The following is a 25207-nucleotide window of genomic DNA, read 5'->3' as shown; positions in this document are numbered from 1 at the left end:
AGGTGGGATTATTTTCAGCGGACGGGCAAAAGGTCGGATTATTGCGGGCAATTTTTCCTAAAGAAAATTCTACATTCACAATTTAAACAAATTCTATATATATACATAATGTTACGTATGGGTTTTCAACTTTTCTAGCATCTCCTATTTCCCTATACAACAAGCATTCTTAATCATATATATATATGCAACAACATCCCATATTCATTGTCCTAAAAATAAAAATTGAAAGGAAAACATTACAAAACCCCTCCCTTTACAAAAAATTGTAAAAACAGGTCATAATAACAAATGATGGCATTTACATATGTACACCGTTGTTGCCTATAAAGCTAGCTTATTAGCTAGCCAAAGCCTCCTTGGAATTAATGGACTCTTCTCCATCCGGCTTGATATTTACACGGGGGCTTATGAATGTGCAGCAGAAGAACCAAACTCCAAAAGCCAACCTCCACGACTCCATTATACTCTGTATGAGATCATAATGGCACGACTAATGCAGCACCACTACCAGTATCTTCAACATAGATCTCAATCATGTCCCCATGTTTTGTTTTGTACACATGTTCATCTTATAGGATTATTGTCATCAGCATATAAGGAAACAAAAGAATTGGCAGCACTAGCAGCGAGTAGCACTTGATAGGGATGGAAAGTAAGACAGCTTATCGATCCACTCTTCTGAGCCATGAATGATGGATGACATCGAATGGTGCCTAGTTGCTCACCTTCTAAACTGAAGATTTTAATAAGCTGCTTTGAAGAAGCACTGGCTACAATTGGAGCATGCCGATGAACAGCTAAGGCTGCGAGAGTGCCCCTGTGGGCATCAATAGTGAGGTATGCATCGCTGTGATTTCTAATATCTAAGAACTGAATATCACCAGCCTGAGATGCACTGACAATCTGGAAAAAGAACAGTGAAAAAACACGTGGTTAGGCAGCACTGTGTAATTTACAGAGTTTTTTCACCAAAAAACTTGGATTTACAACAGTATGTATTTACTACCTCTGTTACATTTTGTTCTTTACACTTCTACATATACCTTTTTCCGCAATAATTGTTTTTTTTTGAAAATTATTTTATCCTTCCTTACCCTACTTGATCAATCACTTGCCATTAAATGGCCAAATTTTTATGCTTTGCCACATGTTTCCCACTTTGTTAATCTCTCTTAGTTCTTACCTTTACGTGCAAGTAGTACCAATTAGGAATGGTAGTACTAATTACCACTTTTATCTAATTTATTCTATTTTGCAGCCACATAAACAATTATTTGGCAAGTACTCACCTTGCCTAAATCTAGCCCTGGTTGAAAGCCGATTCCCAGAACTCTTTCAATTCTCTGGATATGCGGGCGAGCAGCACAAACAAGCCTAGGAAGGAGAAAAACAACATTTAGAAAAAAGTCAAAGAAGGTGGGTTACATATATCTTTAGACTTTAGCTATGAAAAGAGGTTTGGGAGAAGAGACTCTTAATTTCACCTAACATATATAGAGTAAAGAATATCAAGAGCAGCAGAAATAAATGTTAAAGTATTCTCATGCTTGAAATTTACATCTAGCTTCGAAAATTACATTTCATTTATTCATTTATTGGATTTGATAAGATATGAGCGTGGTACACAAGGAAAAGCTTTAAAATTAGTGAAATAATCGATAAAGAGAGAAGATTCAACCAGTCCCTTCCATTAGCTCTAGTGAATATCTAAACTTTAACGTAATCGTTTTTTTTACTATACAACCCCTTCAGTCATTCATCGTCTTTTTTTAGTTCTTACCACATGTACTAAATAACAGTATTGGTCATAGTAAACCATAATACAGCTATCCAAACTAAATTTCAAGGGCCAATCTGCAAGACTGCAATTAATACTATTTAAGTCTTCCACATAGTTGCAACACTGTTAACATGTCCGATGCACTAATCAAGTCAATTCAAACCCAAGAAAAGCACAAGTATGACAGGGAAAGCTAGCAATATGTATAGCTTCGACTACATACAATGCAATTCATAAGAAAAAAAAAAGACATAAGAAGACCCCTAAATCAGCTCACATTTCAGGTGTTCTAATGTCAAAGATTCTGACTGAGCCATCAGCGAACCCAGCAGCAAACTGACCACCATGAACTTGAGAAGCAGCCTGCAAACCCATTTTAGAGTGTTAACCAGACAATAGAATCTGATCAAACAGCAGCTAATCATAAAGAGTATGGTAGGTTAATCATAAAGAAGAAACAGCTATGTATTTGTGATTAAACAAAGAACAAAAACTAACCCTTTGGGAATTTATTTCACAGGTGTTTCACTTAAAGCTCCCCTTTAGTGAGGTTCAAGATTAAAACAAAAAAAAAAAATAGTTTTGGGAAGAGGTTTGGAGAGGAGAGCTACCGTTCAATGTTTATTTCCCTTGATCATTCCATGTCTACTTGGCATAATGGCCCCATGTCTGGATTTTATTGCGGAACTGCTTGAAATTTACATTTCCAAGGGCCTCCACTTGAGTAAGAGATAGAAGAGCTTCCTTCTTTTATTGAGATTTTCAACATTCAATTGAATACAGAAAAGGATCCGAGGGTATGGATTGGAGACTCTTTCAGGACCAAAACATGTACTTTCTCTGTTTAACACAGCCTCCTCACTTTCTAATTTCCTTGATGAGGGAAGCCATACATATTTTTGCATTTACCTTATTATCTAGATTCTCCAGTTGTAATAGTGCACTGCACCTGAATATGTCTCTTATGCAATTTTTTTTTTTTTTTTTTTTTTTCTGGTCTTTTTATTGTAAAACTCTCTGAAGTGCCTATTGGCCACTCTGTATGTATGGTCACAGGTAGTCTTATGGGATCAGTCAATGAGAATAAGCAATTTCCACTCTCTTTATATCTATTCCTTTTGACATTTCTGCCAAATTTCTGATGACATATCTGATTTGGAAGGCAAAAGTAAGTGCTAGTAAGTCATATATTCATATTATTTCCTTCACTATGAAATGGCAATCACCTTTGGATTTCTTCGTATCAAGAATCTTGGGTTTGCCCTTTAATGGAGATGAATTGGCTACAAATTCGTTCTCAAGGTTTGTTAAGGACAAGGACAAAGTAGCTTATCTAGCAAATTTATGGGCTAAAGCTGCAGGGACATTAAAGAGCTAATTGATTGGAGAAATTATGATAAACTGGCATAATCTGTAGTTAAATATTTTGATTTAAGGACAGACTTCTCTCTTTTACTCATTTTTTCAGCAAATAATTACTCCCCCGTTCAATTTTAATGGTTACAATTTCCATTTGGATGATCCAAAAATGGTTACACTTAACCTATTTTTACATATCCTTACTCTTTGGGTCGACAAGGTTTTCTTTTTCACCATTGTTTTTCTTTCCAAATCCCACTTTTTCCATAACTCTCTTGCAGTTCCATTATTTTTCTTGGTTAAAAAAGTGAACTAGTTAAGTGTAACCATAAAAGTGTATATTTTTCTCATAAAAAATATATTAAAAAATAAAAATAAAAATAATAGAGTAAGATAAGAATTGAATGAATAAACGAAACACTAAAGATTAGAACTCAAACATCAATACAAATGCAACAGGTAACTACTTTTTTGCAGGAGTAGGGATCAGAAGAGATACCAGTGCTGATATACTGTTATCAGGGGATGAAGGAATGGAGTGCAAAAGTTGTTCTTTGTCAAGATCCCAGACCTTAATTGAAGGTACATCCCCAGCCACAAACTAAAGAAAAGTAGATGGAAATATTTTAGAGTTTAGACTAATTATCAATTTGTATAAAATTCAAATGGCTTAGTTAACAAGTGCTTACTAAGTATCCAGATTGTTGTTGCCAATCCACATTAGCATTCAAATTACAAATAGTAGGTCCATGAACAGGCAGAGAAGAGAAGGCAGTCACAAGCTTCTGTTTCCCCATTTCCATGTAGTCTTTCCATATTCGAACATTTCCATCACCTTCATGAGGAAGACATGAGTTAAATTCACCCTTGGCGCTAATATGGTGTGACTTTATTGTAATGTGTGAGAATTTTCAGACTCAGTGAAAAGTAAAGAAACATAGACGAGGAACATTTACCAGAAGCAACAAGAAGCAAGCTATCATCAAGTTCATTCAAAAGGCAGAGCTTAGAAATTCCAGAGTCGTGAAATTCATGATTGTCAAAAGTATTCAAAAGGGCAGGTTCCTCGTAGTTCCAAACCCTGAGAGAAACAAAAAGTGGAAAGTCACATGTAGGTGAGCAAATAATACTTAATAAAAGATCAGCTGTATTCAACCAGCTGATAGGATGATAAAGCATCCCAAAAAAAATTAAAGGGGAACCAATACCCAAAAAAAAAAAAAAAAGGGTATATATGCACTTAATCTGGTGTAAAACTATAAGAAGAAACAAGCAAATGAGATTGACTAAACTAATTTTGCTAGAAAAGATAATAATGCTTCAATATTCAAATCAAGGTCACCCAATTTGCTAATATGAGATCCAGTACAAGTTTGTATCTCTCTGCTTTTGTTAAATTGAGCCAAAAGTTACCAATTCACTAGTATAAATTGCCTTCGTCGGCTCCCGGTAAGCAAGTGTGTGGCAAAATAGCCAATTGGGTAACACAGGTTCAAAGTTTTTTCATCAACTTTAAATGCAAAGCCTCTCTATCTTTGCCCAATTTGTCCAAAAGCCCACTTGCACAATATGTGCAGACCACCAAACCAATTGCAATAACTATAACCCAAAAGATACAAACTGAGACACAAACCAATAACAGAAAAGAAAATTACCATGAACAAGCCTAAAAAATAAGCCGGCTGCTGAAAGCATAGTGTCAAGAGGTGTATTGTGGTGTATTTGACATTTAAATACCAGATGTAAGCAAACAGGCAGCATTTGCAAGACAGTTCAGCTAAGTTTCCCACTTTATGCTCTACAAACCCTCCGAATATTATAGACTATTGAACCCCAACTCATCAATCATAAAAATTTGAGCGTAAACCCAAAAAGCAATCACCTAAGAAATACTCGCTTCATTTCAAATAAGTGCATTACTTTGACTAACACACATGCCAATGCAAAATTTTGACCATTAATATCTTTAATTGCATATTACCAAAAATTATACTCCCTCCATTCCATAATTATCGCAACATTAAGCATTGCACAAAGATTTAAGAAATTTTAAAGGTGGGGACCAAAGGGGAATTTTATAACATAAAGTATAGTTAGTGGAGATATATTTATTTGCTAGTAGAAGAGAGATATAATAATAATAATTAGGAGAAAAAAAAAGTAGTGCAAGTGGGGTTGGTAGAAGAGAGAAATAATACGAATTAATATAATTGTGCAAGTAGGGTGAGTAGTAGAGAGATATAAATAGTTGGTCTTTACCAAGTAACAAAATGTTGCAATTATTAAAAAATGGATGCAAGAGAAAGTGTTGCGATTATTACGAAATGGAGGGAGTAAAAGAGTTGATATTATGAATATATGCATTGTGACTGAATGACTAATCTAATAGCACTTTGCAAAATAACAATTACATCATATACATGGTCAAAGTTAGTGTAATAGTGCAAAAGGCAAAGTGATACACTCAATCTGAAACAGAGGAGGCAAACTCTACAATAAAAACTTCTAGAAAGCAATTGTTCCATTTGTATACGCCCTCCTTTTTCTTTTTCTTTTCTTTTTTTTTTTTTTTTTTTTTTTTACGTCTTTCACTTTGACCGACATAGAGTTTTAAGGTAAGTTAACTGACATTAATATATTAAGATGTAAGTGGGGTTGAGGCATTAAAAAACTATAAGATAGTGGAGTTAAAAGTTTATTGAAAAGAAGGGATGTAAGAGGGAAAAAAAAGTTGTAGCAGGTTAGAATTGAGATCATGAGAGGAAAGAGATATAATATTAAAAATATAGAGTGTAATAGTTTTTCAAAAACGAAAATGGAAGTTTAATACTTACAACAATGGCCGCTATTAATAAGTGTAACACTTAAAAAACGGAGAGAGTGACAGCTTGTTCACTTAAATTGAGAGCATCACATGTATTGATGTATAAATTACACGCATTCAGAACTGTGTCACACAGAGATGGGAAGCAAGGGCACTTAGTGCACAAAAATAGCACAATTACATCAACCCTTGATCTTCAATATCGCCAACTATTTTGTCTATAATCTTCCAGAAAGAACCGGTATCAAACTTTCCTACAGCCAGAACTACAGAAGTGGATTTGATGGTTTACAGTAAGAAGCAAACCACAACAACCCCCTCACAGAAACCTCTACACTACTAAATATCAATGTGAGGAAACTAATCACAAATTACAACATATTCTGCTGAACTATTGAAAGAGAAACACATTCAGAAGTCTCAGCAATGGAATAAACATCAGATATTTCACTACTTTACATTCTATGTACCCAGAAGGCCAGAACCTAACAAAAAAAATAGACTTTAAAATAGAATCTATTTAAATGCAAAAACCTACAAACTATAACCTTCTAGATGTTGACCGTAAGCATTTTAATAATAAGCATAAACAACCACTACTCCCTCCGTCCTGTCCTTTTATAAGAAGCTTGTATTCTTTTTTGGGATAACCCCACATGTATATTCGTACTCCAAATGAACTTTCTTAATTCCCAAGAAAAAAACCAAATAGGCTTCTAATAAAAGGGCGGGCGGGGGGGGGGGGGGGGGGGGGGGACTAAATTCTCAAGATACAACTAAGGAATTGGAAAGTAAATAAATTAACAAACATTTTCATACCTAATATGTTTCTTCTCATCCGCTGCAATCACAACAGGAGAGAAAGGTTGTAATAAGGTGGTTTTTGTACCATTTTCAAACTTCGTATCCCAGCTTGCAATCTGATTATATAGTTTGCTAACTGCTGCAAACCAAATTTTTAAAATAAAGGATCAACATGTCAATCAACGACAATCAGAAGAAGTTCAGATCACAATCAACACAAAACAAAGCCAACTTACAATAATTCTGGCATTTCACTATGAGGTCTGAGGTTGATCTTCCTTTTGCTTCCCTCTTAGCTAATAATTCTTCAGCATCATCTGGTGGCGTACGAAGAGGTTTTGAGAAGTGCCCATAGCTCCAATTATATATGTTTGACCGAGGAAGAAGACTGCACTCAGTATTAGCATCAGACCCACCATAACCTAGTGGATCTGCCAAACCTAAAGCTGGAGAGTTGAGCAAGTGTGGTCGAAACTCCGAGGAATAAACTCTTCTTATTCTCGTCAAGTAACTCGCTTTAGGAATACTAATAGGTGTAGTTCTGAAAGTTAATGGAAAATGACCTGTAAAGCCACCACAAAGTCAGCTCAGTATAAAAAATCTTAGCAAAATACCAACTAAATCTGAAATTCTGAATACAGAAATTGTCCAAGGAAGATACTGAAACAACAGCACCAAATATTGTCGCTAACACATTATGAAAATTAATCAGGGTGTACGTTTGTTAGCACAACAGAAAATATCCCAGGAAGAAATTACACTGTAGCTTCAGAGTAAACAGCCAATGATACAATCGGTCAACAGCAACAAATATTGTCGAATACATTATTAAAATTAATCAGGGTGTATGTTTTTCAGCATATAAGGTGATTCATACCAGATCTCATATCAACATACCTGAATTCATATCAAACCATGATGATGATCGAGCTAGTCCAGAAAGCCGCACAGCAGCAGAAATGATAGGCTCACTTGGCCGAGCATTGCTAGTGGAGGGCACGATGGGTCTTGCAACCTGTTCAATGCCAATGATAGAGAGAACTCTCCGCCCAAGTCTTGCAATGCGAGGAGATGGGTCCTTTGCTAATGTACACATGGATAATATGCAATCCATATAAACACTAGTATCAAGAGGTCTAGATCTAACATGGTTCAGTATTCCATTGCCGACACCATCATTTGATGCACCAGAATCAGAATATTGAGATGAATCATCTAAAAGAGGAGACCCATGCATTATTCCAGTAGTAGCCAGTGGATTACTTGTGGAGACTCTCCCATCTCGAACAGTTAGAGTACTGTCACCCCCAATCCTCAACATACCAATTTGAGAAGTAATAATACTTCCCGGAGTACTGACCCCAGTGTTTGGCTGGGATTTCCAATACATGGCAGCAACAGCTTTGAGATGCTTGTTATGGCCAAAAGCAAACCGAGCTAGAGCTGATCAAATAGCACAGGGAAACAGTTAAAGGCAATTTAAAAGTTGAAAGGGAACAAAATATTCATATTATAAGGATGCACATGTGGCAAGGTAGACAGACTAGACACAGCTTTCACCAACATGAAAATTCCTGATAAATCAAAATATGTTTCCTCAATTATAAGCGTAACAGACTAGTTTCATTAACGGTAGTCTAATACAAAATGTCATAGAACATTGTCGTCCTACAGACCTACACCGCATCTAGTTAATAAACTTTCACCTCAAATATCAATAAATATCAATAAATTCAGAAGGCATAACACATTAACAATCCAAAGAGATGTAGAGAGTTAGATTCAGTGGTGTCCAAGCGTCCGACTCGGCTATTTATTGAAAAAATTCCATGATTTTGAACTAAAAGTGAAGTGTCGGAGGGTCCGACACGGGTACGTAAGGCGAAATGAAGAGTCCGTGTAACATAGTCTCACATATTTGCCTGTCTTCTCTTCAACTTTTATTTTATTTTATTAATTCATTTATTTATCTTGCGGAGGAGCCATGGAAGGGCCGTGGGACAAAATTAATGTTTGGTAGTACCACTCTTACCCTTAAAATTATACATTTTTCAATACAAGAAGCAACCTTAGAAGGGCATATTATAAGTGCAACATTTGCTGGTTGTTCATGTGGTTAATGATGCTAAATACATTATTGTTGGTGTGAGAAAAACTAAATTTTGAGGATGATTAATTTAAAAAAAAGCAATGAAAGATCATTGAAAGAGAAAAGGAATGGGTAGTGATTAATCATGATGGAAGAGAGATATTTTTTAGGGGATGTTAGTCAAGCTTCCACCAATCCAACATCAAACAACTATGACTTAAATTAATTTTTCTTTTTTTGAAATTGCCACATCAGGGAATAAATAGCAATAGATGCAACCATTGAGATTTCCGAAACTTTTTAGTTACTAAATATTGTACAAAATTTAGGGTCACCATTGAAGCTGACATAATGGTGTTGAAATTTTGAACAAGGAAACAGACCTACTCCAATCAAATACTACCTCCGTTTCATATTTTTGCAACTTTTGCCAAAAATGGATGCTATACATTATTTGCAACTAATGTTTTCTTTCCTTTTTAGATTGTCATTTCTCTCTGTCTCTCTCCTCATCACATGCAATCCTAATTTTCTCTCTCTATCTTACACTCACAAACAAATTTTGCAAAAAATGTGAAACAGAGGTAGGGCCTGTTCTCATTGACTGAACTCAGCTGAACTGAACTGAACCGGGCTGAATATTTTATAAGAGAAGGAAATTAGGAGCGGAGCTGAGCTGAACTGAATTGAATTTCAACATATGAGAACAGGCCCGTAGTATATAGAAAAATTTGATATTTTAGCACAATATAGGCATGAGCATGCATAATTTGGATGGAATTTTCAAATACTGAATATGTAGTTACAAACTAAGGGATAGCTTTTATCTAGTGATATACAAATCAGGCATAATAAATTAATTCATAGTTGATAAGTTATTGAGATTTTAACTTAAACATTCAAGAATTCAACACAATTAGTTAAAATGGGTTAGGTTAATGTCCAGGGTTTTCAGCACAATTATAATACTAATTTGACACGACACAACCCATTTAACAACCGTAGTCATCATTGAAAATTTCCAATATTTAATATTGCCCCTGTTCTTTTAGTTGCACAATTTGGACTTTTATACAATTCAACCCCCCCCCCCCTCTCCACGACAAAATTTGTAAATTATACGTAAAAAGATGGTAAGCCATTAGGTTTTTTTTTTAAAAAAAATTTAATATATACTTTCACAGTATCAAATTCTTTATAATTTTCCAAAAAGGTGATAAGGATATAAATGTTTTAACTCCAAGTTGTGCAATTAAAAAAATGAACAGAGGAAGTGTACCACTTACCTACTGCAACCTCAGCCCTGACAAGAGGACTTCCATCTGAAACAACACTTAAAAGGTTTCTGATAATAGTAATTTCAGCTTTTAGCTTTTCATCATCATCACACTCATCCCCTCCATCTGTAGAAGAGTTAAAACCAACACCAAGAAAAGTTCCCAATACAAATACAGCAGAGGCTCTAACCTGAAAAGTAGGCATTGTTTGCTTTCATACATGGGAGAAGATAATAATTTAACTTTTTTAACAAAACACATTTATTGCTATAAAGTACAATAGGCAAACCTCAGATTGGGGCTTAGACAGTAGAGAGGATGATATCACAGCAGCACCTGCCTGTAAACCTAGTAATTGAGCCTCTGTAAAACCCTCCCACATCTTTCCCAGACAGAGACAAAGCCACTGAAGAAATAAAGGTTCAGACTGAGCATTGTTTGGAGTTGAATCTTGAAGGTGCTTAAGGCACACATCAAGTAAACCAGATTCAATACAAGCCTTTTGCCCCTCTTTATGCCCATCAACAATGACGGCTAAAACAAATGCAGCCATAGCACGCTGCTCAGGAAAGGCTTCCAAGCTGTCAAGAAATCTAATAAAATATGTATAGCCTCCAACTTTCACTAGATCAACCTGACATGACTGACATTCAAGCAAAAAAATATCTTTAGAAAGAACCCGATATGAATGGATAACTTCATACAGCACCTTCAAATGTGTGAAGACAAAAGCAAATTGACAGCGGACTACTGGAATAGTACATAATAAAACACTATGTTTCGTATTTTACCTTATCATGAGCAAGAATCTTACTCCAAATGAAAACAAGAGTTTGTTGTAGTTCAGGTGCTGCAGTTGGCAACAGCTTAAGCAGAGTTGGGAAGTTACCAATAGACAATGCCTACAGGAAGCAGAAACTCCTTATTGCCAAACTTGCTGTGAGCATAAGCCATAAGAGGAGCAACAGGTCCCAAAAATAAATAAGTAAAAGGAGTGTCAAAAGCAAATGTGCTAGTAATGAATAACTACCAAGTCAACAGCCCAGGGACCCATATCAAGGAATCTCGCAAGAAGCTCCAGCGCCCGGAAACGATGACATTGACTAAATAGGGCCTACATCAAACAATGAAATTAGTCACTATAGTCAAGCCAAATGCGATGGTCAAACTACAAATAAGGTAATGACCAAAAAGGTACAGTAGTTTTAACTTGTATGAAATGAGAGCATATATAAATAGTAGACTCCACTCTCCACTCCTAGCACACCCAAGAAACCTCTTCTTTTTTTTTCTTTTTTTTTTTTTTTTGGCCATAATCCGAGCAAACATATCTAGTAAACTGTGACAAGGAGAGGGACTTAGGGAGAATTGCAATAAATCCATGACCAAACGCAGATATTGCAATCAAGATACAGGCTTGGTAATCAACTCTATCCAACTTGTCTTTTTCTAATGAAATCTTATATTAAAAAATATGATCTCATGGTCGAAAAGTGATTAGCCTCTTTGAACTCATTAGTACATCAATTAAGAAGACCAAAATATTCACCCACCCACACATCCATAGTTGGCCTTGAACCAACCCAAGCCTACATCATAAGAATAATGCATAATCTGGCTACCACTTAAATCCTAACAAACACATGCTTTCACTTGTCAGTTAGACCCCAACACTGCCTTTGAAAAAACAATTACGGAGTATGGTTTTGTAGCAGATAGCTGTACTAAATTCCTCATAACGCAGTCAAAGCTTATCCAAAAGTGTAACTGCAGTAGAAAGAGCACCAAGAGCAGAGACATTAGGTTGTATCTTCAATTTATAGACAAGTTAATTTAAACCTAAAATCCCTTTCCTAAAGTCAAAAGGGGGCTTTCACTCAGAAGGCCGTTCAGTTCTGTCCCTTCACTTGCATTGTAAACCTCGGAGTATTAAGTCAAAACTGAAAACACCTCAATAACATCATATCCAACACTTCCCAAAAAAGAAAAAAAAGAAAAAAAAAAAGAAAAGAAAATACGATACTCATGAGAGAGAGAAAGAGAGAGGGTTACGTATTTTCTACACCTGAAGAACAATAGCCAACTGCTCTGGTGGCTTCTTTTGCTCAGATCCATGCGCAAGCCATACTTCAAATGCTGTCAGCTGCTCAGGGAAGAAAGGGCTAGGCTGAAAGAAATAATCACATTATTACTAATTAACTCGTGACAAATTTATGTGAAAACAGATTCCCAGAGTCCTCCAGGATACTAGGGTCATGTTTCTAAACATCGTTCATCTCAGCTTAAAGTGAGAGATCCATATTAAATGGACAACAAGCACAAAAGGCACACACCTGGAACTCTGTAGTTGGATCATGAATCAGTGATGAAAGTTGAGAAAGACAAATTTCGGCAGCCATGTCCCATGCATCCCTACAGTCAATTTTAAAGAAAAACATTAACAAACTTGGTGTGAGAAAGAATTGCTCGAGCATGGGTTGCAATTACTTACCAAATCCCATTTTGACTTTTACAATTTTAACAAACAGAATTGTTCAGAAGGTAAGCAATAAAAGGCCAAGTAGGTACCAGTTCTTATGAAAAGACTGCGTAATACAATTTTGTGGATGACTATACGGAAAAATCACTTTTGGTTCATGTAGCCGACCCCGGTTATGGGATTGAGGCTTTGATTGATTGATTGATAGGTACCAGTTTTTATGAAAAGACTGCTTTGTACAATTTTACTCCTTTATCCCTTCATTGCTCCATTTGACTTTACATTGTGTTCAACATACATCTTTGTTTGTTGACACCAACATTTCTAGGCGTAAAAATAATATAAACTTTAAAATTTTTATAATATAAGTTGTACAGAAGTTTGACAAGATACCACTTGAATATAAGTCTATAATATTTGTAATAGATTAATGTAATTGATTAGCAGATGAAAAAATAGTGTCAAACAACAGTTAAGACTTTAAAATAGAGATGTATTTACAGAAACACCACACTAAACTATAACAAAAAGTCTACTCCTCGTCTATTCAGTAGCTCTAACAGAGACTCTAAACACAATGTCTCTAAAGAGTCATTACTCTTAGTACCTTAAGCAAAGATAATACTATTTCTACAACACCAAATTGAATAGATGATTTCTGTAAGAAGCAACAGGTACAAGAGAGTAAAGCAAAACTACTAATATAATTTCTTCTTGACGATTTTCGTTGCTCGCTGTATTTCAGCATCAAAATTATTACATTCCTTGAAAATTCTAACAGTTGCAAACACTTCCTCCAAACAGCACGAAAAAAATTGACAAATCAAACAGATGGTGAAAAGTCTTCCACACATCACATCAGCTGCAAATTATTCTACAGTCAATCTATTTTTAGCGGTAAGATGATCTTATATTGTAAAGACAACCACAGCATAAATAAACACTCCAAGGACTAGTCTCGCTACAAATAAGCTTCCTCCAGGGAACTTTTTCATGGATAGCTTTAATAAAACAATCTCTCCTTACATAACAGTAGTCAATCCTCCACATTGATCAATATAAGTTCTGCATTGCAAGATCTTCTTTGAAATGCAGAAGCAAGTACTTAGAATATTAAAAGGGAACCAGATCTCTTCCCCTTAATATAGTAAGTGTTTACCAGATAGTGAGAATTTTTAATCAAGTTTTTTAAGTTCGACCTCCAAAATGGAATTGGGGCAATCTTATGGGGATAGAGGGAGCAATGCATATAAAATACAGGTAACACGAAAAAAAAAAAAAAAAAAAAAAAAAAAAAAAAAAAAAAAAAAACACCATAAATTTATCTTTCTTCAGCTCTTCAATCCTTTACAGCTTTGCATCTCTTCATAAGTTCAAGGGTTAATAGGGTTTTAGAAAAGTGAGAAATATTCAGGTAAATCTTCATCCATTCACTTTCATCTCTTCCAACCTTTCACATAACTTCTTCTACATCTCCATCAGCCTAGATATAAATTTGTTAGCTACTACTTCACTACATCAAAGAAAAGCAACCTCTCCAGTCTCCAGTCTCTGTCAAGCCAAACTACCCGAAATTTGTCATGATTAGGAATTTTCCACGACTTTGATGAACCCCTAAGATCACTACATACATAGGTATACACAGGTGGACATGGTGGTACTCTGAAGTCTCAACCTCCTATCAAGCCTATTAACTCACTATGTTAGCTAAATTATTTTCTGCATCATCTATATAAGCCTTTTAAACAAAGGTCGTGTGAGGTCATTATACTTTTCTACTTTTTCTCTCTTTTTCTATAACATGAACTTTTTATATTAGTATGTGAGATCATGAAATCCTTGAACTTCACTCTCTAAGCCCCAGACCAAAGGCTTAACATCTCAACTCATGGTCTCGACCCCCTGTCGCTTGGATATAGATTTAACCCAAGGCAAAGCCACCACATGATTATTAGCAACATTTCTCATGGCATGAACATTAAATTCTGTTTTGAGAGGTGGATTCTCTCCCAATTTAACTTAACTGAGCAAACCCAAACTACTCAAAACATGACTTACCCCTCCCTAATCTTATCCAATTATCCAATTTTTTTTGACAACAAACTCCCTAACTTGTTTCCAAAGCTACACATAAATAACTTATAATGAAACTGCCTCAACTGCCCTTCCCCTTACATCAGTTCCTTGCAGATGAATGGTGCTGGAAAGCTCAAGTTTATATACTTACCACATATGATGCTGATGAGTTGGCGGCAACATTGGGTACGAAATTGGAGAGCAGTTGGCTGAACGCATTATTCTCTCTGCTAGTAAGAAGTTACGGAACAGACTGGCAACTAACTGATCTTGTCTGAATAACCTCTGAAAAAGATCTGTCACATGAAAAACATATCAAGAATCCCAAATTTTTAACCAAAACACAATCACACATCACAAAAAAATCCAAAAAAATCCAAATTTTTAACCAGCTTTTACCACGTGGGAGAACATTCCATGCAATTGTGTCAGTCACTGCTGTAAATATCCAATTAAGCTCACCAAGAAGTGTCTTACGATCACTTAGACAACCAGGAATATTGTCTATGAGTGAATGATCAAGAGATTCGTGAAGCAAGGATCGTGTGCAGAGCCTGATAAACAAATTCAAACAAAATAAATGAGTCACTACAGAAATGTGACATGACAAGCAAGAATATAAGATTGTTATTAGGATTGAAGCATGAAAAACTCTATAGGCATCATTATAATCCCAATTATTCGAGATACATATAACACTACAATTAAAAGCATATGAAGTTTACAAGGGATAAATTTTTGGACCCCAGATCATCTAGACATAGGAGACCTATTAAATACTATGAAGTTATGTTCTAAACTTCATCCATCCTACTATTTGGCCCTACATAAGCAGTCTTTTCTTCACCAAATTGATTGACGACATTGACACAGCTTGCTTCTACACAGTTCGGTGTAGCAAGAGTCAAAAGTTTGCCCTATACCCAGCACTGTTCCTTTTCTCACACACATAAGCCACAGACACGCTGACAGAAACCAAAGTAATTCAAAAATAAAATAAAATAAAAAACATAAAAAACTTCAATTAGCATGAAAAAATATCATGTTCGAGATCATATTCAGGTTTAGGACTCAGTTATGTATATAAGAATTAGACACAGTAAATTCGAAATTCAATTTTACATGAACATGTTTAAGAGCAGTCCATAATTTTAAGAATGCGCTTATAAAAAGGACAATCTACATTATAAAAAGAAATTCTGTTAAAAATTAATCCATTGCCTTTTACAGTATCAATCTTCTTTTAAAGTTTAATCAGAAAATAGTTCTTACAGGATTGACAGCCTACATATTATTTAGAGAAAGTAAACAATTAAAGATATTCAAGGCGAAGAAAAGCAAAACAGAAAGCAAGAAACGCTTAGTAAAAGTCACTCATGTACTTGATAGCCATTCTCTCCTATCTAAAACTGAAACCCTGCCTGATTATTACATAGACATAGCAGAGAAGCAGAGCTACCGCGACCATCCACCAAAATTCAACCACTTCTCTAATCGTTCTCAGACAACCACCCATCCATCAGCGATAAGGATACCAAAATGAGGTATGCCTCTCTCCAGCGTTTCGTTCCATTTCCATGCAAAGTAATGGTTCAAGCCCTTCAAGGTTTAGGTCTAGGTTCTCCATAGTAAACTCTGCTATGCAAGAGAGTATTGATTTGCTTGCTGAAGTCAGAATTTTGAAACAGAAAATATGGATTAACTGAGACCTCCCAGACCTCAGCATTACATGTCCACACACGGGTGAAGCTGCACTGTCATATGACAAGTCCATGCATCACAAAAGGGAAAATTTGGCTTGAGTGACCCTACTAGATTGACATATTCTTTCACACCAATATAAACGTTAGCGAGGGCAAAAGAGGCACTGCCAGATAAATCATTTTCTAACAAAACCAAATATATATTTTTTTTAAGTGAATCAATTAAATATCACATATCTCTAATGAGTAAACAGGTAGGTAGTTGGCAACCTTGACTTAAATAAAAAGTAAGAAAGATAATTACCATCTCAAGGCCATCTGCACAGGTGTTGTGAGGCAAGAAGTGAAAAGATCAGCAGGAAATTCAGCGCTCTGAGGAAGGGTCTCATGAGCTTCACAAGCTGCAAGCAAGATGCAATCCTTTGCAGCACCAGAGGAAATAGAAGCATTGATAAGCTGTCAAAAATCAAAACTAACAATATCATCTACCAACAATTTACTTTTAGGGTCATCAGGAAAAGGGCATTTTAAGCACCAATAAAAAGGTCTATACTACTATACCTCTATGAAAGCATTAACTATATTTCCAGCAGCAGAACAATCAAACACATAGATTGAAGGTGATTTTAGCCAGGAATCCAATTCAGTGACTCGCAAGCGGATATACTGTGTATAACTCTGCATAATTGCAAATTGAAGCAAAGAGTCAACTCCAAGAGTTAAAGCTAAGAGGGAAGTGGGACACTCAAGAAGCAATTTACCCTATTTAAGAGCCACATTACACCATCACTAGTTGGTTTTGGTACTCCATGTCCATTGTAGTGAAACAAAATTCTCTTTTTCTTCGCAAAGCTACGATAAATATTACAAAATCTCTCCACTTCTTCTACAGTCGGATCAAGCTTGTACTTATACTGAGCCTGTGAAGAAACCAGAAAATTAATATCGAGCAAAATCATTCCAAAAACCAGCCAGGAGAGGGAATGAATATTGATAACAAAAAATAATTTTAAAAAATAGAAAAAAACAAAAGTGTGCTACGGCAAGGTATAGTAAGTAATCACCTTGGGTTGCCATCTTTCATATTGCAACTTAAGGGCCTTTCCAATGGCTTCCAGTGCTTTTTGAGGTGGCAAGGCCAATGGGTCTGACACCATAGAGCACAGGCTAGAATGAGTAAAAAGAATTATTATACATATAACAAGAGCAGACAACAAAGCAGCAGCAACAGAGAGAACACAAAAGCCTCAAAACAACAAAGCATAATATCACATTAAAGAAGAAGAGATCAGGAAGTATATGAAAGAACCTACTAAAAATATAGTCATCAAGATTCAAGAACAAACAATTCATTCACCAAAAATACCTAATCAATCTTTCATGGATTCTTGCTTAATAATTGTTTTTGCTTTGCTTAATTTGATTACGCTTGAGTTGATCTTTCCAGCTAAGTGATAGAAGCCATGTTTATACCATGATAATTTTTGCTTTTAACATCACAAATTTGTAGATAAGGGTATGAGTCATTATAATTGAGAAGTATTTTTTTTGTTTAATTCATGTAATTGGCCAATAACATGAGTTAAATATCTACCAACATACCCATACTTTCCTTTTTGTTGAAAGATAATACTACCTTCGTTTAATATTATCTGCAACCTTTTCCAAACACAGATGTTAGACATTGTCTACAACAAAATAAAACTTTCCTTTTCTAGTAAATTTTTTAAATGCATTTACCAAATACCCTTACTTAAATTCAATGAACACATTAAATAAATATAAAACACTTATTATTAATTAATTAAAGTTAATGGTTCTCACCCAATTCACCCCAAACTAATTAGGGCCATTTGGTGGGGTTAATAATCAAAGGGAAAGGGAATAAGCGGGCCTCATTCCCTTTGTTGGTGTTTGTTTGTCACTTTTAATCATTCCACTTGCCCATTTTTATTCTTGAGTTTACCCAAAATTACTCTACATTGATTCCCCAGCCCCCTAGCCTTTTCCATTCTCTTTCCTTAGCCACCATGCCTATACCAGCAACCACCCTTCTACCCGACCCCCACCACCCATCCACCTCGCCACCCTTCCCCCGGCCATCAATGTCCCTTCTCCGCCACTCGCAGACCTTTGGTAAGCTCGCATCTCCCTCGAAAATCTTCCCTCGCCCCTCATCGGGACTCACTTCCACTGTTCGCACCTCCCCCCGGAAATTGTCTCACCTCCCCCATCCCTCGAAAACCTTCCCCGACCCCTCATCACCATCGCTGCCCCTGTTTCGATCGAGCGAAGTTCGAATTGAAGAAAAATGAGAATTCGTTGGATTTCTTAATTGGGGTTTTCTAGGGTTTGGAGGGTATTGATGATGGATAATTATGGTTTATGACCTTAAAGTTGACAGCAATGGCTAGAGGAGAATGAAGGAAAGGTGAAAGTAATTAGGCAAAGGTTTTGTGCGATGGGCTCCGAGAGATTCCGAAAAGGTGGTGGTTAGGCGGTGAGGTGGCGGAACAAGTGGGAAAGTGAAGGAAAAATGGGCTGTGTGGTGATGCTGGTGGTGGTGCTGTGGAGGTGGTAAATCTGGTGATTCCCTTTGTTTTTTTTGAAACAAACAACATACTACATGGAATGGTTTTTCATTCCATTCTCTTTCATTCCCTTCGTTCATTTCATTCCGTTTACCCGGTGCGAACCAGCCGGCCCCTTAATATAACCTTTTCAATTCACCCTATTCAACTAAAATCATCTTTCAACTCAATATCATTTCTCTTTCTCTCCTCTAACCACCACCTTCAATGGAAAACACCACCACCTATAATGGCAACCACCACCACCGATCTCTACTCTCTCTCCCTTTATCCACCCACATATTTCTCCTCTCTTTCTTCATCTCCCTTCGTCATCTCCTTCTCTTTGCATCTGCCTCCCCCTTTATCTCCTCTATTTTTGTTTCATCATTTCCACTAAAGCTCTTGAGGTTTGTATGGTAAAATAAAGTTCTAGTTGATGATGAGAAGAAAATAAATTGTCTTTTTTTTTTTTATCCTTTTCGTACATATTTTAAGGTTGTTGGCTTTTTTATTTTATTTTTTTGTGTGTGTGGATAGGGAAGGGGTTTATGGTGGTGATTTATCCGGTGGAGGTAGTCGGTTGTTTTTGTTGGTGGAAGTAGTTTTGGGATGAGGTTCAGTGGTGGCGATGAGGGTGGGTATAAGGCTTGGGGTATGGGTGAGGTTTCAGGAAGAGTTAATTTGGTTATAGGTGGTTGGGAGGGTGTTTATAAGGTGGCTAAGGTTGACGACGATGATTTACGGGGGCAAGGTGGGGCCAGTGTGGGTTTTGGGTGTAAATGTTGGGGTGGTAAGAGTGAACGTCAAGATATTGGTGGTGGTGGTGGTGGTGGGGTGGGTAACGCGATTTCGGTGACTAGGTTGGATGGGGTGGCCGTTTTAGTAGGTGGCTAAGTGGCTTTGTGAGGCAGGCGTTCTGGGTGTTGGGATGGGTGGCTTAATTAAATCATCCAACTTTCTCCTCCTAGCCTTACTCATCTACCCTTCCTTTTGCTAATCTACTTTTATGAAATTTTTTCTTGGAAATTGTGTAACCAAATTTGTTGCAGATAATACGAAACGGAGGAAGTATAAGGTGCGCACAAAAGTCCTTGGAGCCTAGGTTCAAGGCGGAGGCACAAACAAGTCTAAAATAAGAATTTTAGGTAAAAGGGTCATGTTTCCAGTAGCTAGGGTTCTTCGAATGGAGTTGTTGATACACTCGATACAGCAGTTTACCTCTCCTCCAATATTAAGGCGCCTATACCTTTGCATCCTAGGAAAAAGTGTACATATACGAGACTTTTGTAGGCATTTGTTAAATCATAAGGGTTAATACAAGATTATAGAATTAACAAATACTTTAATTACATAGTTTAAATATAATCATGGTTTAACAACAAAGCCTCGCCATTTCACATTGTAAAGCATATTTTATTAGCCTAGCAAAAATTGTCCATATCAACAAAGGTTGTTTCAAAAACCCGCAATCTTATCCAAATTAAATGTTCCCCATATCACCCGAACATTATATCTTGTATATTAGTCAAAAGTTACTTCTTATTTAAATATACATTGAAAGAATCCCCAATCTCTCATCATTAAGGACTCTAACCTTCTACTAATCTACTCTAACTACTTAATATCAATATTGTACAATTATTTTAAATTCAATAGCGTGCAACAGTGACACGATCCGCGTTCAACTCATCAAATCCGTTCATATGACATCGCAACAATTCCCACAATCACAAATAAGACCACATTTTGAACCATGCTTATAATTTAACTGAATTACACCATAGAATTGCTATAAGCTACGTTCACCGGACTCAGCCGAATTCCCAAAGTGTCCGTGTCGACACGACACGACGCGGATACGGACACGAAATTCGTGTCAGATTCAGTAGTGTGCACTCGGACACTTCAGAGAGAGGCTGAAACCCCATTGTTGGTCGGAGTTTTGTGATGGACTCCATTGTTGCCGGCGTGTAGCAACCACATGAATGCATGATAAAGAAATAGAGAGTGAAAGACTGAGGAGTGAGGGCTGATAAAGTGATAAGAACGAGGTTTTGTGGTAAGTGGGAGTGTGGGACAGCTATATTGATAAAGAAAAAGGGTGGACAGCCGTGTGATGCTCTTCATTTTGGTTATATTTTATTTTTTAACCACTCAACCTATTTTTTTACTTAAAATATTTTGATTTGGTAGAAAGTTGTAGTTACTGACGACATTTATTAGTTTTTTAACTACTCAACCTCTTCACTTTTAACTTTTAACTTTTTTTTACTTATTTCACTTTTTTTTACTTATAATATTTTTTTTGCACAAAATGAAAGTGTCGTGTCCCCGCACCCATGTCCAAATACAGGACAGAGTCCCCGTGTCCTAAAATTTTGGAAATTGACGAATCAAACACTCGGACACGTGTCCGTGTCCGACACACGTACCCGAGTCCATGTAACATAGGCTATAAGCATGGTACAAACACCTTAAGACTCGTAAAAAATGACAACAACTTCTTTTACTTTAAAGTTTTAGTTTAGCTAACAAATTAACCAAATCATTATTTGTTTACAAAAATAGCTTATGATAATTGAATAAAAATTAACAGGATTTCCTCTCCTAGTAGATTGACCCCTAATTTGCTTAGTCTCTGCTAACATAGGACAACGAGCACTTGTTGTATTGTATAATTTTAATTCATCATAAACCCATTCATGGATTTTGAAGGTTCTCTTTTTCCCTTCGTTAAACACCATACATCAGTAAGACGACCTTTTCAAAGTTTCATGACATGGAGAAATGGCAGCAACTTACAGCTAAAAACTTTTCAAACAATCTTTTACTTCTTATTATCTTCATCAGATATTTCAATAAATATATTCATTCTGCCATTATCATTTAGGTCCCATAATTATATAATCAAAACTATGCCATATTGCCATCTTCAATGTAACATTTGAAACTTAGTATGATGTAATGTTGCTAAGAAATTTACAACTACATACTAATCAAATAATCAAGGAGACTATTTTCTCATTAAAATAATTATAAAAAATAATAATAATAATAAAAAAAAAAAAAACCATAAAGATGCTAAACAAGCTTGCTTGACCCTAAAAGAGTTCCCAAATTTTCAGTAGTGAAATTATATAGAGTAAGTTCATTTACCAGCAAAATATTATTAAGAATAGTTCTCTTGCCTAAATATATGAAAGTAACGGACAACTTAACTCAAAAAACATTAGGAACATCTCATCTCCAAATCCATTGAATTGTCATTACCAATAAAGGGAATTTAGCCATAAGGTTCTTCAGGTTCACAATGAGCCAGGGATCAATCAATCAATCAATCAATCAATCAAAGCCTTAATCCCAAAAGTGGGGTCGGCTAACATGAACCAAATATGATTATTCCGTGTAGTCATCAACATAAATCTTTCTCCTCCATCCCTTACGATCCAAAACTTCATCCTCACGTAAATCCATGCACTTCATATCCTTCCTCACTCCTTCCAACCAAGTCATTTTTGGTCTCCCTCTTCCTCGTTTAATCCCTCCATGATCCCACTCTTCCACTCTTCGCACCGGTGCACCCACGGGTCTCCGTCTTACATGTCCAAACCAACGCAGACGATTTTCCCTTAATTTATCTGCAATGTCTGCCACACCAGGGATCAAAATCCAATAATTAGAGCAAGTTTAGCCCCAAGTCGGTGACATCATCAATTTGAATCTTAAGACATATGCTTAAGACTTTTCCCATTTTTCTTCAAAAATCTCAAGTAAGTCTCAAGTTGAGTCTTGAAATTCCAAGACTCAACTTAATACTTGAGATTGGGACCCACTTCACCCACCTCTCTTTTATTTTATATATCCCTTTTTTATTTTTACACTTTTCTACATATAATATGTCAAATATTTAACTCTTAAAGTGATAAATTTGTGTAAGTTAGTGAGTATTAACAAGAATTTGATGACATCATTTTCAATGGGGACCACCAAAAATGATGTCGCATCCAAGTCTCAAGACTTGGGGCTAAACTTGCTCTTAGTCTAGCCAAATCTAAGTAACATATGTTACAATTAAATAAACATGAAAGAAGTTACACGTACCTATCCAGCACTCCAACCTCGCACATGGAGATATCTTAATAACATCAGGTGGGTCACAATTGATATTTAGACATAGAACAAGAGCTGCCATTACCGTCGACGTCTGCAAAAATATATCGGTATTGTAAGAGATGGATCTACTGACAAACTATAAAGTGGTAAGCATTGAACAACCACATCTCATCCTAGGAAAAATCAGAGTCATGATAGAAGGAATAAAGAATGTCAGCACTGCACATTTAAAGTCAATATACATGTATATCTGATTCAAAATCAAATTCTGAGAAATTTCTGTGACCTAAAACATGAAAGTATAATAATAAAAAAAATAAAAAATAAAAAAGGTAATGTTTGAGTAAATATTCAACAGCCAACCCGATGATTGGCAACTAGGATCAATTTCAAAGTGATGAATTTCCAAGTACTAAATGAGCAAAAAGTCAGAAACCATATTATGAGCATAAATTTCTATGCTGATACTTCAAGATTGACATAAAACCTAAGCCATTATGAATGATAAGAACAAGCCAAGCCCTTGTCCATGCATAAATTCCTGAGCCAGCAGTTAAGGTCAGCCATCCTTATCCTGCTCTTTGTTTACTTGTATCCACAAAAGCAATATCCAAAAACACAAAATCTAGCTTTCTCATTAGTTTCTTCACCTGTATGATGTCTGCTTTCCAGAAGATATCTCCCAATGGCTAAAGCACTAGCAAATCACCTCTTCTCCAATCTTCACCCAATCTCTCAAGTCTATGTCGAATTGACCAAAAAAGGCAACTCTTTCCATTCCGATACATGGAACCAAACATCATAGGAAACTACTAACCAAGTGACCAGGGAAGAATGAACTACTGGACACATTATCTTACCAACAAACAATACCAGAGTGCATTTCCAGGAGAGCTCAGAGAATTTTCCAATTTCAGATGATTAATACTTTGGAGTATTTCCAAGCTGGCAAGCTCTTTATAGGCTAAAAAATCAATTTCTATAGTTGTCTTCTTAACAGCAAATTATAGACATTAAACATTTAAGTACTTAATGAGTCTAAAAGATTCAACAATCTGTGGTTTTCAATATAGTTCATCTCTCCATTTAATTATTTATATCATTTTTCACACAAATCCATACAGCACTGTTAGATTCTCCCAGTTTCTGAATCTAATGCACTCCATTGTACATAGTAGTCATACCACATTGCATTCTCGATGAATACTGCATGAGTAATGTTCACTCTTGACAAATTTGATTAACTGAAGATAATCTCAACACAAGCAAGGTTCACTCTTCACAAATTTGATTAATTGATGATAATCTCAACACGAGCAAGGTTCATCATCCACAAATATGACATATGGACTTCCTAAAAGTATCACACACAACTAAGACTCTAAGAGTATATCATGTAATCCACTAATTCGAAAAAATTGAAGCTCAAGAACTCGTTATCCAACAACAGATTTCTAAAATCTCAAAGAAATATACCCAAATTCTACCCAATTATTAAAACAAAATCAACATTCACAGATATTCATACATTATACAATTACCCAATTCACATATAATTCTATTCACACAAGATGAAAGCAGCAATTACAGCTAAAACAAAGCTACTCAACACTGATATCAAAGTATCAAACCCCGTCTACATCATTGTCCTTACGCCTCTTTCCGCACCCAAAAAAATCAAATAAAGCAAAGCAACTCAACACTCGGAATCAAACCCGTCTACATCATTGTCCTTACGCCTCTCTCCACACCCAAAATGGGATCAAACCCCGTCTACATCATTGTCCTTGTGGCTCTCTCGAAATAAATTGAAACAACAACAACCAAAAGAAAGATGATCTAGGAATATAAATAGAAATCTTACTCGATCCTTAAGCCGCCATTTTGAAACAAACCCACTATCAGAGGGAACAGAATCCTCGTAAAACTCAATACTTGGAGGAAAATACATCGTACCACCGGCGCCACTGACGCTGGCGGTGTCGGAAACTTCCTCGGCACGACTTCGATACAACCGGAAATCGGCAACAGAGGCACTCGAGCTCATGGAGTGAAGGTCCATTTTCTTGGTTTAGTCCTAACATGATTTAAGGTTTTATTAACCCAACATACTTCGTATTAGCCACC

General features: G+C 36.1%; 1 protein-coding gene across 2 annotated transcripts; it reads right to left on the bottom strand.

The window, feature by feature from the left end:
- Positions 1 to 74: 74 nt before the first annotated feature.
- LOC145623679 (regulatory-associated protein of TOR 1-like) lies at positions 75 to 25207 on the bottom strand. Of its 2 annotated transcripts, none has more exons than XM_081676530.1 (23): positions 24945 to 25207; positions 23069 to 23171; positions 17459 to 17541; positions 17156 to 17314; positions 16956 to 17072; positions 16699 to 16850; positions 15091 to 15245; positions 14843 to 14987; positions 12470 to 12548; positions 12202 to 12303; positions 11167 to 11250; positions 10928 to 11038; positions 10426 to 10779; positions 10146 to 10326; positions 7668 to 8213; positions 7007 to 7333; positions 6786 to 6909; positions 4099 to 4223; positions 3832 to 3977; positions 3642 to 3743; positions 2061 to 2146; positions 1293 to 1377; positions 75 to 906 (listed from the first exon to the last, which is right to left on the bottom strand). In XM_081676530.1, the coding sequence occupies exons 1-23, from the start codon at positions 25140 to 25142 to the stop codon at positions 568 to 570; spliced, it is 3903 nt and encodes a 1300-aa protein (XP_081532656.1). In that variant the 5' UTR covers positions 25143 to 25207; the 3' UTR covers positions 75 to 567. The 2 variants fall into 2 exon arrangements, with proteins under 2 accessions (XP_081532656.1, XP_081532657.1); XM_081676531.1 differs by having other exon boundaries at positions 17459 to 17561; positions 24945 to 25086.

The sequence above is a fragment of the Chenopodium album genome, chromosome 3, assembly GCF_948465745.1.
Source record: "Chenopodium album chromosome 3, dcCheAlbu1.1, whole genome shotgun sequence".
Taxonomy (NCBI): domain Eukaryota; kingdom Viridiplantae; phylum Streptophyta; class Magnoliopsida; order Caryophyllales; family Amaranthaceae; genus Chenopodium; species Chenopodium album.
The sequence above is the reverse complement of the archived record's forward strand: the minus strand, read 5'-3'. Positions and strand labels throughout refer to the sequence as shown.